Source organism: Bombina bombina, chromosome 4 (assembly GCF_027579735.1).
Source record: "Bombina bombina isolate aBomBom1 chromosome 4, aBomBom1.pri, whole genome shotgun sequence".
Classification (NCBI taxonomy): domain Eukaryota; kingdom Metazoa; phylum Chordata; class Amphibia; order Anura; family Bombinatoridae; genus Bombina; species Bombina bombina.
Genome location: NC_069502.1, coordinates 710,501,881 through 710,516,136, shown reverse-complemented (window position 1 = coordinate 710,516,136; position 14,256 = coordinate 710,501,881). Strand labels below are relative to the sequence as shown.

Sequence of the window (14,256 nt, the reverse complement as noted above, 5' to 3'; positions counted from 1 at the left end):
CAGTCTAATTCTCCAAGGCTCTCTTCTTCTGATAGCATGGACAATATCAGGGGACCCTGGTCTCTCCGAGGTCTTTCGGAGGGAGCTAGATCCCTCATTCAAGATTCCTGGGCCCCAGGTACCCGCAGATGTTATTTTGCCGCATGGTCAAAATGGTCTAGCTGGTGCTTGCGTAGGGATTTGGATCCCATTTCTTCGAATTTAACCGAAATTATTAACTACCTGTCCCATCTTTTTGACTCAAGCCTAGCATACAGAACAGTTAATGTCCATAGATCAGCTATTTCAGCCAGACATAATTTAATCAATAATTTACCTGTTGGCAAACACCCCTTAGTTTGTAGAGTTCTTAAAGCCATTAGATTAAAGCGTCCACCTGTTCCCAAACATGAATTCTTCTGGGATGTAGATTTAATTTTCTCTCTCTTTAAATCTTGGCCAGATAATAACTTGTTATCTCTAAAACAACTTTCCGCTAAACTTGCTACCCTACTCTGTCTTATTTCTTTCAGAAGAGTATCTGATGTGAAAGCCTTGGACTGGAACTCTAAACGTTTCTCTCCTGAAGGAGTTACCTTTTTTCTTTCTCGCAGAACAAAAACCTTATCTACTTCCATTTTCTACCCTTATCTTCCTTCTGAACCTTCTCTGTGTGTGGTTGAGTGCCTAAAGTCATATGAATCTAGAACCTTGATTTTTAGGAAAATTAACTATAATCAACTGCTTATTTCTTTTGTCCATCCTCATGCTCCTATCACTACTACCTCTATTGCTAGGTGGGTTAAATGGGTCATGAAAGGGGCTGGTATCAACATTTCTTTTTCAGCTCATTCTGTTAGAGGTTCTGCTGCCTCAAAAGCCTTTCTGAAAGCGGCTCCTCTTCACCAAATTTTAAATGCTGCTGATTGGTCTTCTGATTCCATTTTTAAACAATTTTACTTCAGACCCATTCAACATGCCTCACTTAATCTATTCTCCTAATTTGCTTTAAACTTGCAAAAAATAGGAGTCTCTGGTCTTGTAATAAAATTCTGATTATCCTAATATTTTGAAGGTATAATCTAGATTTTATTAAAGACACAGAGACGAGTATTTTCCCTCCTCAAATTGATAATTGTGTTTTTTACCCACCCTGATATTTATTATTATATGTTATTAACATTTTTTGTTTCTTAACAGTATCCATGTAACTTCAATCCATTCTCATCTTCTGGATTCTTTCCTTCAACTCAGAGGTCTCATCATCCATCTACTGAATTCTGGACATCTAGTCTGCCTTCTATCAATTTCAACACTTCATGGAGTTCCATCCATCAATTCTACAAGAAGTTGGCGTTCGCTACCCTTTGTTGTTTCGGACTTTTTGGACTTTTAATGATGTTTAATATCTTATTCCTTTGGAGCATCAACTAGAAAGAGGATGAGTGTTAGCTGGGTGCTCTGTTTATAGGCTATTCTCTGTGCTGATTGGCTGTTTTTTCTCACTATAATAAGCTTCTGTTAGCTTCTTATTATGTTTATGTTATTTAACTTATCAATGTTATTGTTCTTTAAAAGGCTGCATTGAGTAGTAAAGAAAGAGTAATGCAAAAAATACTCGTCTCTGTGTCTTTAATAAAATCTAGATTATACCTTCAAAATATTAGGATAATCTGAATTTTTGTTATAGTAGATTCAAGCATTTTCTATTAAATGTTTGAATCTACTGTATTGTATAGCCCCAGGATATTTATTAATTTTTTTAAAAAAAATAACAATTATGAATAATAAAAAAGCAACGCTAATTTTTTTGTTTTTGTTTAATGCTTAAAGGGACAGTAAAGTCAAAATTAAACTGTTATGATTCAGATAGAGCATGCACTTTTCAAGTTACTTCTATAATCAAAATTGCTTTGTTCCTTTGGTATCCTTTGATGAAAAGCATACATAGGTATGCTCAGGAGCAGCGATGTACTACTAGGAGCTAATAACTAATTGATGGTTGCACATATACACCTCTTGTTATTGGCTCACCCAATGTGGTAAGCTAGCTCCCAGTAGTGCACTGTTGCTCATTAAACAAAGAATACAAAGAGAATGAAGCATTTTTGATAATGGAAGTAAATTGGAATAATGGAAGTAAAAGTGTATGCTCTATCTCAGTCATAAAAGAAACAATGTGGGTTTGTCCCTTTAATGAAAACCTGGGAAGTTTTGTTAGTAATCAACAGAAACATCTGGATCAGACACAGTCTAAAACAAAATATATGTGTACGGCAACTATTTTTTAACAGTATATTAAACTCTATGATGCAGCGTTGTACTGACATTTCACTTAAAGGGGCAGTCAAGTAAACATTTAACATGATTCAGATAGGGCAGGCAATTTTGAATAAATTTCCAATTTACTTTTATAATCAAATTTGCTTTGTTCTCTTGGACTTCTTTGTTGAAAGCTAAACCTAGGTAGGCTCATATGCTAATTTCTAAACCCTTGAAGGCCGCCTCTTATCTCAGTGCATTTTTACCGTTTTTCACAATTAGTGCTAGTTCATATGTGCCATATAGATAACATTGTGCTCACTCCGTGAAGTTATTTATGAGTAAGCACTGATTGGCTAAAATGCAAGTCTGTCAAAAGCACTGAAAGCAGGTAATCACAAAGGTAACAAGTATATTATTATAACCGTTTTGGTTATGCAAAACTGGGGATTGGGGAATAAAGGGATTATCTATCTTTTTAAACAACAAAAAATTTGGTATAGATTCCCCTTTAAAGGGCTATGATACCCAAATGTTGAAACACTTGAAAGTGATGCAGCATAGCTGTACAAAGCTGACTAGAAAATATCACCTTAACATCTCTATGTAAAAAAGAAAGATATTTTAGCTCAAAATGTCCTAAGTGTTCACACCCCATTGTAAAGGACTTTAAGCAGCAAATCAGTATGTCTGTCCCGGGACAGGAAAGGGAGTGAGCTTCATGTTATTTCCCTATTCAGTTTAACCCCTTAACGACATGCGTCGTACAGGGTACGTCTTGCTCAAACTGGTCTTTAAAGACCAGCGATGTACCCTGTATGACGTTGGGGTTTAAAGCGGCTGGAAGCGATCCTGATCGCTTCCAGACGCTTTCCGGTTATTACAGTGATGCCTCGATATCGAGGCATCCTGCAATAACATTTTTCCCCTATCCGATGCAGAGAGAGCCACTCTGTGGCCCTCTCTGCACCGGGCATCGATGGCCGAAATCGTTGGTGGGTGGGAGCCGACGTGGGAGGCGGGTGGGCGGCCATCGATGGATGACTGAAGAGTGAGCGGGGCGGGATCCGGGGCGGGGATGTCGGGGGCATGCACAGGGAGGGAGCGGGTGGGAACCGCTACACTACAGGAAAATGTGGATCAATAAGTGAGAGAAAGGGGGGGGAGGAACAACACAAAATGATCATTCTGGGAGGGGGTGGGGGAAGCTACACTACAGAAAAAAAAATAAAAAATGTATTTTATTCTAAACTGGGTACTGGCAGACAGCTGCCAGTACCCAAGATGGCTCCCAGTAAGGTAGAGGGGGAGGGTTAGAGAGCTGTTTGGGGGGGATCAGGGAAGTTGGGGGCTAAGGGGGGATCCTACACAGCAGCATATGTAAATATGCTATAACATTTAAATAAAAAAAAAATATATATATATACCTTTTATTTTAGTACTGGCAGACTTTCTGCCAGTACTTAAGATGACGGGGACAATTGTGGGATGAGGGAGGGAAGAGAGCTGTTTGGGAGGGATCAGGGGGTGTGATGTGTCAGGTGGGAGGCTGATCTCTACGCTAAAGCTAAAATTAACCCTGCAAGATCCCTACAAGGTACCTAATTAACCCCTGCACTGCTGGGCATAATACATGTGTGGTGCACAGCGTAGGGTTGCCACCTGCCCCGGTTTCACCGGGACAGTCCCGGTCTGAGGCTCTGTGTCCCGTGTCCCGGAACTAGCCTCAAATGCCCCGGGCTAAGCGCTCCCCTGGCGCAGCAGTGAACAAAAAATAAGCTGGCCAGAGGAGCGCTTAGCCCGGGGTTACTCAGAACCAAAGTGACATTAACACATCCGAGTATGGAAACGCTTCATAAACCCTGCACTAGGCTCCACCCCATAACAAATCCGTGCATTGTTGTCATGGACTTCGGGTGACGTGAAGCAAAAGGATGATGTGTGTATGATGCGCCTTGGGGGGGCTGAGGCACCCTACCTCATTCAATTGGCTGAAAGGGTAAACATATAGTCTGCACTCTCCAATTGCAAGTGGCAGCCTTTGTCATGCCCCGCCCTTATTGGCCGCATGGCATATTCTGTGACAAAGTAGCTGAGTGGATTTACATGGGGCGCGGTCTTGTTTTATGGAGTGTGCGCACACAGTCTGTTATGCAGATGCAGTGTTAGGGTGGCAGCGCGCCTGCTCAGTTGTCATTTGAGGATAATTGCTGCTCGAAGGTTGGTTAGATGTGTAAATCTGCAGCACTAGAGATAATACTTGTGTTTGTTTAATTGTTATTATCACTAATGTAATGTTCTTTACAATTGCCTACAGAATGTACCTCTATTTATTCTTGGGATTGTTATTCTCTTTTATTTAATGTAATGATTTATCTTAATAATTTTAATTTTTTTTTGTGGGTGTGGGACAGTGGGAGGGGGGAATACAGGGTCCAGGAGGGGAGTGTCGTCACATCCTGCAGGCAGCAGGCTGCAGCAGAGCGGCAGAGAGACAGGACATTGTGCCCGTTACACCAGTACCCGCCCACCAGTTACATATACAGTATATATATATTTAATATTTTATATATATATATATATATATATATATATATATATATATATATATAATATTATATTTTATATATATAATATATATATATATATTTTATATATATATATATATATATATATATAAAAATAATTTCATAAAGAATTTGAGGCTGTGAGAAGCCACGCCCAAAGCCACACCCTCTCCACGCCCACTTAAAAAGTGTCCAGGATTTTTTTGGGCAAAAGGTGGCAACCCTAGCGCAGCAGCATTTAGCGGCCTTATAATTACCAAAAAGCAACGCCAAAGCCATATATGTCTGCTATTTCTGAACAAAGGGGATCCCAGAGAAGCATTTCTAATTATGCCTTACTTGCAAAAGTTGTTTGTAAATAATTTCAGTGAGAAACCTAAAATTGTGAAAAATGTTACGTTTTTTTTTTATTTGATCGCATTTAGCGGTGAAATGGTAGCATGAAATATACCAAGATGGGCCTAGATCAATACTTGTGGTTGTCTACTACACTACACTAAAGCTAAAATTAACTCTAGAAGCTCCCTACATGCTCCCTAATTAACCCCTTTACTGCTGGGCATAATACATGTGTGATGCGCAGTGGCATTAAGTGGCCTTCTAATTACCAAAAAGCAACGCCAAAGCCATATATGTCTGCTATTTCTGAACAAAGGGGATCCCAGAGAAGCATTTACAACCATTTATGCCATAATTGCACAAGTTGTTTGTAAATAATTTTAGTGAGAAACCTAAAGTTTGTGAAAAAAATTGTGAAAAAGTGAACAATTTTTTTTATTTGATCGCATTTGGCGGTGAAATGGTGGCATGGAATATACCAAAATGGGCCTAGAACAATACTTTGGGTTGTCTTCTAAAAAAAATATATACATGTCAAGGGATATTCAGGGATTCCTGAAAGATATCAGTGTTCCAAAGTAACTAGCGCTAATTTTGAAAAAAAAAAAATGGTTTGGAAATAGCAAAGTGCTACTTGTATTTATGGCCCTATAACTTGCAAAAAAGCAAAGAACGTTTAAACATTGGGTATTTCTAAACTCAGGATAAAATTTAGAAACTATTTAGCATGGGTGTTTTTTGGTGGTTGTAGATGTGTAACAGATTTTGCCGGTCAAAGTTAGAAAAAGTGTGTTTTTTTCCATTTTTTCCTAATATTTTATCATTTTTTTTATAGTAAATGATAAGATATGATGAAAATAATGGTATCTTTAGAAAGTCCATTTAATGGCGAGAAAAACGGTTTATAATATGTGTGGGTACAGTAAATGAGTAAGATGAAAATTACAGCTAAACACAGCTAAACACAAACACCACAGAAATGTAAAAATAGCCCTGGTCCTTCAGGGAAAGAAATTGAAAAATGGCCTTGTCCTTAAGGGGTTAAGGAAGTTTAATATGAAATCTCATGAGAGTTAAGTGAAATCTCATGAGATCACAGTAAAAAAGTTCATGACCTCAGCACTGTTGATGCTGATTGGCTGCTGTTCATTTCTTTGTTTTTTGTTTTTTTTTACCTGCAGCTGGACAGTAACTGAAGTATAACTTTTTACACAGAACTTACTCTGCTGAGCTGAAGAAATTGTGAGGTAAAATATGTTCCTTTTTTACATAGAGATGCTTAGGTGATATTTTCCTGTCAGCTTTTTACAGTTATACTGCATCAGTTTCAAGTGATTTAGCATATAGGTATTATGTCCCTTTAAAGAAAATAGACTTTGAAATGTATAATGCATAATTGTGAGTTCTGTCCATAAGAAATATTTAGAGGCAGCCAAGGCCAAAACCAATGAATGAGATGTTTTCAAATTTTATAGGACAATGACTTCAAATGTTTTTTCTTACAAAAGTATGCTGATCTGTTGTTTTAAAGGGACACTGAATCCAATTTATTTTCTTTCGTGATTCAGATAGAGCTTGCAATTTTAAGCAACTTTCTAATTTACTCCTATTATCAAATTTTCTTTGTTCTCTTGCTATCTTTATTTGAAAAAAGAAGGCATCTAAGCTAAAATGCAAGCCAATTTTTGGTTCAGTACCCCGGACAGCACTTGCTTATTGGTGTGTGTGAATTTATCCACCAATCAGCAAGAACAACCCAGGTTGTTCACCAAAATGGGCTGGCATCTAAACTTACATTCTTGCTTTTCAAATAAAGATACAAAGAGAATGAAGAAAAATTGATATTAGGAGTAAATTAGAAAGTTGCTTAAAATTGCATGCTCTATCTGAATCACAAAAGAAAAAATTTGGGTTCATTGTCCCTTTAACCCTTTGAGTGCTAATGACGGCTCTGAGCCGTTACAGAGTTTCCCACTCTGGTGCTAATGATGGCTCAGAGCCGTCACTAGCACTCTCCCACCTTGAGGGAGATCTGGGGGCTCCCACCCGCTCCTACCCCGGCGATCGTGCCTGTAGAGTGACAGGCATCGCCAGGGCTTCCCGTTTTGTGTGGTGATGTCACGCGCAATAACGTGATGACGTCACTGCGCAACTTTATTTATACTTAACAATGTTAAGTATAGGAGCAGGGGGCATGCTGCTTAGAAGCCTGTATCTCAGGCATCTAAGCAGCTACAGACCCCCAAGACCCACCATTGGAAAGGTAATCGCATAACCTTTCCAGCAGTGTAAGTCTTGGGGGTCTGAAAAAATATAAAAAAAGTTAAAAAAAATTGTTCAAAAAATAAAAAAAACATTAAAAAATCTTAGCACCCAGGTGGGAAAGTGCTTAGCACTCAAAGGGTTTTAATATACAAACATATAACTTTTAAATATATACTGAACCTCAGGAGTGTGCATGTTGTCTCTTGCACTCTATGGCAGCAGTGTATAACATTGTCACAAGCACATGCACACTCCTGAGGTCCTATGAGTCTACCTAGGTTTACTCATAACAAAGGATACCAAGAGGAAAAAAAAAAAAAGCAAATTTGACAATCGAAGTAAAATGAAAAGAAAGATTTTTATTTGTATTATATTTTTAATGTAGCATGCTCTCGACATGTGCATTTTGCAGTTTTGTTACTGGTTGAATGCTATTTACACAAGCATTTTAGCAATGTACTTAAAGTGATGGTAATTTTTTCACAATTGAGCATTAAATTTGGATTCCCCAAGTATTGATAATACAAATCGCCCATATAAGTTATAAATTACGATCTTTTTATGTGTCTCAAATTCCTATTTTACTTTATTAGTCGTAATGATCATTGCTCCTCCCCATGAATCACTTCCTTGAATTCTCTTCCTCCAGGTGACAGAGTTGAAACACCCCTCTTTACGTCACAGCACTGGCATAACAACCTCCGTTCCGCTCTCTACGCATGCGTTAGTAAACTGTATTCACGGGTAGAGAATAGCTATGCTGTGATTTCCGAGCTAGTGCATGCGCAGAATTCAGGATGGGCGTATTTCATTAAGGGTGTGTCGCAGAGTGGCCTGTTCTATCATTGGCTAAAAAAAACACGTGACCGCTCGAAAACAATGGCGGACAATCTACGGGAGGAGGCTGTATATAAAAATAGTAAAATCAAAATCTTCAATATATATGTAATTGCACGGAATATGGGGATATTGTGAATGAAAGTGACATTGTTTTATTACTTCAATTATGATCGCTAACTCGAGGTACTCATACTTTACCATCACTTTAATGTGTACACAAATATGCCATATTATCCCTTACCAGTTAGAGTAAGAAATGTTAGGGATATGAGAAGGTTCATCCCCCAGTTCATGCTGCTAGTTAAGGCAAAAGCCCGACCTTTGATTCCTACAGGGAAAATTTCACTCTGCACCAACCAAGCCACTAAAATACAAGGAATGAGAATTAGATTAGCAGTGCATAATCTCCTATCAATGTATTAAATAATATTAATAGAATCTATTACACCTCCTAAAATCAAACAGTTAAGACAAAAATCATATTTATAATTGCCAAGGACAACATGGGTATAAACATTTTGACTGTGCCAAGAATAATAAATCTCAAAACAATGAAAGGATCGTAAATCGCATTAGACATACAGTATTACAAACAAGTCCTGGCATGTATTTCTGTAATTTGCTATTTGGAAATGTATTAAAAGGGAACCAAAATTCTGATTAAACATTTCATTGTTCTAAATATAAAGAGTGTATTATATAGATTCCTATATGAACTGACAATCAATATTAAAGGGACACTGAACCCAATTTTTTTCTTTTGTGATTCAGATAGAGCGTGCAGATTTAAGCAACTTTCTAATTTACTCCTATTATCAAATTGTCTTCATTCTCTTGGTTTCTTTATTTGAAAGGCAAGAATGTAAGTTTAGATGCCAGCCCATTTTTGGTGAACAACCTGGGTTTGGGTTATTCTTGCTGATTAGTGGATAAATTCACCCAACAATAAACAAGTGGGGCCCAGAGTACTGAACCAAAAAATAGCTTAGATGCCTTCTATTTCAAATAAAGATAGCAAGAGAACAAAGAAAACTTGATAATAGGAGTAAATTAGAGAGTTGCTTAAAATTGCATGCTCTATCTGAATCACAAAAGAAAAAAATTTGGGTTCAGTGTTCCTTTAAGTGACTTTGTGTATGAAATATTATAGTTGTATTTTACAAAGCATGATTAGGTGCATTTAGAGTTTTAACTAGCTATTGTCAGTTTTGAAGACTGAAGGATGTATGATGAAGCAGATTGGTTTTTTAGATTGCACTTATGCATTAGAATCTTCTTTTCTGTTATTTCAAAAGGCCGAAGAAAAACATTAAAGGGACAGTAAATACTGTGCAATTAAAGGGACAGTCTACTTGAAAACAGTGTACTTTGTATCTAAGCCTCTGCAGACTGCTCCCTTATCACAGTGCTATTTTCAGATTTGCATTATAGTGCTAACTCATGAATAACTCCACGGGAGTGAGCACAATGTTATCTATATGGTAGACATGAACTAGCGCTGTCTAACTGTGAAAAGCTAATAAAATGCACTAACATAAGAGGCGGCCTTCAAGGGCTTAGAAACAGGCAGAAATCTAGACGTTATAAAATATATTAATATAACAATATTGGTTATACAAAGCTGGGAAAAGGGTAGTAAAGGTGTTTCTATCTTTTTAAACGATAAAAAAAATTAAGTAGACTTTCCCTTTAAATTTGTCTTCAATCCTTCAATAGATTAACATATCAGCAGCATCTGAATATTGTTAGAACAGATTAACATGTTTGCTGAAATTGTTATTCAATGCTCAAACTCCACCCACCACTTTCCTTAAAGGGACAGTCAACCCAAAAATAGTTTTAAGTTATATCTATAAAGTTTCCATAGATCGTTTTTTACAAATGTAGTCCAGTTTTTTTTACATATATTCCGTTTTCAAGTTAAAGCACTTACTTTTGAAGCCGCTGCTGTTTAAAAATGTCGGTCTGGCTCCGCCCCTTTTTTGTCATCAGTGACATCATGATCTTCTTGTGATCCCTGTAATTTTTCTATCTTCCTTGTAACCGGGTTTAGCGCATGCGCAATGCGCCTATTGTACTGAAGGGGAACCTTTTCACACGGCAACAAAAATGCTGTTAAAAAGTTCCCCTTAGTAGCCTGATTTGTGGTACTTGCTGGTCAAATGGCTGGTCACCTGGGGAGGGGGCAGTGAGTGTGACAGGGGATAGAGTCCCTGTGAGTGGCTGGTCACCTAGGGAGGGGGTAGTGAGTGCATTACAAGGTAGGTATGAGGGGTTTGTGGTAAATAATGTATTATTTTTGACAGGAACATTTGACTCATAATGAAAAGACAAATTACGTTTTACAAAGACTCAGATTTTGACAAATCCTAGGACCCAGGAAGTAACGGCTCCTAAAGTTTTACTTGGAGCAGCTGTTTGTATTATATTGGTATAGGCATGCGAGGATCATGGGCAGAAAACGAGCAGCCTGAATGCAACAGACTACACATCACACTTGAATCAGGAGATTTAACACCCAGCAGGGATTTCCACCCTTGCTCTCCCCAAACACATATACATTATTTACCACAACCCCCCTCCCATACCCACCTTGTAATGCACTCACTACCCCCTCCCTAGGTGACCAGCCATTCGCGGGGACTCTATCCCCTGTCACACTCACTGCCCCCTCCCTAGGTGACCAGCCATTCGCGGGGACTCTATCCCCTGTCACACTCACTGCCCCCTCCCTAGGTGACCAGCCATTCGCGGGGACTCTATCCCCTGTCACACTCACTGCCCCCTCCCTAGGTGACCAGCCATTCGCAGGGACTCTATCCCCTGTCACACTCACTGCCCCCTCCCTAGGTGACCAGCCATTCACATGGACTCTATCCCCTGTCACACTAACTGCCCCCTCCCCAGGTGACCAGCCATTTGACCAGCAAGTACCACAAATCAGGCTACTGAAGGGGAAACTTTTTCACAGTGATTTTGTTCCTGTGTGAAAAAGTTCCCCTTCAGTACAATAGGCGCATTGCGCATGCGCTAAAGCCGGTTACGAGGAAGATAGAAAAATTACAGGGATCACAAGAAGATCATGATGTCACTGATGACAAAAAAGGGGCAGAGCCAGACGGACATTTTGAAACAGCAGCGGCACCAAAAGTAAGTGCTTTAACTTGAAAACGGAATATACAGGGAGTGCAGAATTATTAGGCAAGTTGTATTTTTGAGGATTAATTTTATTATTGAACAACAACCATGTTCTCAATGAACCCAAAAAACTCATTAATATCAAAGCTGAATAGTTTTGGAAGTAGTTTTTAGTTTGTTTTTAGTTATAGCTATTTTAGGGGGATATCTGTGTGTGCAGGTGACTATTACTGTGCATAATTATTAGGCAACTTAACAAAAAACAAATATATACCAATTTCAACTATTTATTTTTACCAGTGAAACCAATATAACATCTCAACATTCACAAATATACATTTCTGACATTCAAAAACAAAACAAAAGGGGGGCGGAGTTACCCAGCAACCAAGATGGGCGCATGATTTGAGAGCTCCGAGTATACAGATCTCAAATTAGCCCTATAGATCAAAAAAACCCTGACCACAGGCACTGAACCTAACGGGTATAAACTTAAGAGGCCGCCTGCGGCATGATGTTTGCATTTTGGGGACTGTTTGCACGGTAATATACTGGCAAAGAGTGTCGGAGCTATCTATCACAGGCTGAGACGCCATCTTGGGGGATTTTATATGCTGCTGACCGACATGGAGACCCAGATGTTGCATGCAGATATCAGAAATTTGCTGATAGAACATGAGAAGAAATTATGCGAAAGACTCAACGCCTTCCTAGCTAAAATTCAAGAGGCACGAACGCACCATAATTCAGATGCGGAGGAATATGGAGGAACATGGAAGGCACATTACACTGCACCGCCTGTGACTCACCAGACGCATCTTGCACTGCCGATATCGGAAGAAGCGGCTCTCATGCTGGAACCACACACTCCCTCTACTGCCACTACTGGCTTCCATAGCGGGGAGGAAACTGAGCTGATCTATTCACACATGGAGACGAGCGTGGCGCAGTGCTGTAGAGATTACACGCTAACAAGCGCTCCCCTCTCTGTCACTACCTCTGGGGATCTCTCACGGTCAACTGACTGGGACTGCAGCCGGAACCCCCAGATGCTCCGGTCTATATCCTTAAGCCCCTCTTGGGATCTCTGGGCTGTTTGGCCTTTGCTGGAGGCTGATGACTTTGCTCACATAGCCCATAGTGCAGCCGGGGGGAGTCCTCTGCTCTTCCTGCCCGTGTCTAAAAGGATGGCTGACAACAACCTGACTGTCGGACAAGTAGCCGCCTCTCTAACTTGTAGGCAAGGAATAGGGTGAGAAGTGAGGCTATGGCCATAGCATAAATACACAGGACACTATGGCTATATTGTTGGTGATGTCTGGTAATCTGCCCTCACAATACACCTAAGTCAGGTCCTGATCGATATGCAAGACTTAATGAAACATTCAAACGGATCTAATATTGCACCTTCAGCTCCAGACAGCTCACCAATAATGCACCTTTTAGTAATTATACTTTGTTTATGGTTTTAGCTTGTTGTCACTGTTTCAAGATACCGGACTAATAGTGAATAACATTTAAAACTGCATAAAATGTGTATCTGACTTCTCCTTGTATGCAACGAGGTACAATAGTTCTCATATAGATTGACTACTGTGCAGCACAGCCCTATTCTATTTAAGAGCAGTCAAATTGGCCCTTAATATTAATAGTTATGAATGCTAAGCTTTTTTCAGTATTTTTGCCACATATTTATATCACTAACACATTGGGGTATTTCTCATAACTGTATGCTAACACTCTTCACTGTTTATACACCTTGCTAGTGAGATTAACGACACCAGAGGTATATATTTGCATAGTATCCTAGTTAGCTGCATGCATTAGGCTTAGGCAGATAATATCACATATCTACTAAAGGGTTGATGAGGTATGTTAGAATGACTGTTGTACTACACCTTCAAAGTATTTGCATGAAACCTTGCTTGTATCATTTGTGTGTTTCATCCTAGATACTATTACACTTTTATCCCTTCATAACCGTCGCACAGCATACTTATTATTATGGGACGTGGCTGCATTATATGTCTAACCTATCTATCTTGTGTAAGAAAGTTTTACATTATCAGTGTACCAACTGAGTTAATGATTTGAGTAATATATGCGCTAAGTTTACTCCAGTATATATTACTTTGCAAGATGTTATTACCTGGTTATCTATCCTATCCAGCAAAGTTAGAGTAACCTGTTGCTGGACTATCTCCCGCCCCCCCCCCCCCCACCATTTTTGTGCGGTAGGGACGAATACTTCTCCTCCGCACTCTCTTCTGGTAGAGTGAAGTAGTCTCTACCCAGTCCGAAGTCCTAAGCCTATGTTTTCCCCTGCATACATGTAAAAAGGATCTTCGGGCCCCAATATAAGAAATTCTCCTTTGTTTATTGTATGTTTTTTAATCAAAGAGTTTTGGAACTACAGTTTTATCACCGTTCAAGTTTCTATCAATGCTCAGTAAGAGTGTCATTATATCCTTATTGTGACAACTGTGATCAGTTCTGGTACATAACTGATATCATTTAGCAGAGTAATTTAGATAACGTTGTTTTGTACCTTATTAGTATGTTTATCTATTTCACTTAAGTTTGCCTATAATCTATATGCAATAACAAGCTAACATATGACGAGGACTCTTTGAACTGCTATAGATGTCTTCAGATTGATCCTTGCCACCAGATCCCATGAGCGGATCTTTAATATATTGAAGACGCTAGAGTGTTTAAATATTGAGAATCTTTACCCCTGTAAGATCTGTCTTCAGACAAGTACTAATTTCCAGGTCCCATAAGTGGATCTATTTTTCTTTGTTGACACATGTTTGTCCTAATATTAAGTTATAAAATGAGGCTCCATTAGGGTCAGTACCGTACT

At 39.0% G+C, this 14,256-nt stretch overlaps 1 protein-coding gene across 1 annotated transcript in view; it reads right to left on the bottom strand.

The window, feature by feature from the left end:
- The window catches only part of SLC2A12 (solute carrier family 2 member 12), a 137,939-nt gene that overhangs the window by 26,337 nt on the left and 97,346 nt on the right, over nucleotides 1-14,256 (bottom strand). Inside the window, exon 3 of the mRNA XM_053710905.1 lies at nucleotides 8,494-8,616. Coding sequence (XP_053566880.1) covers nucleotides 8,494-8,616 — 123 coding nt within the window. The remainder of the gene's footprint in view (nucleotides 1-8,493; nucleotides 8,617-14,256) is intronic.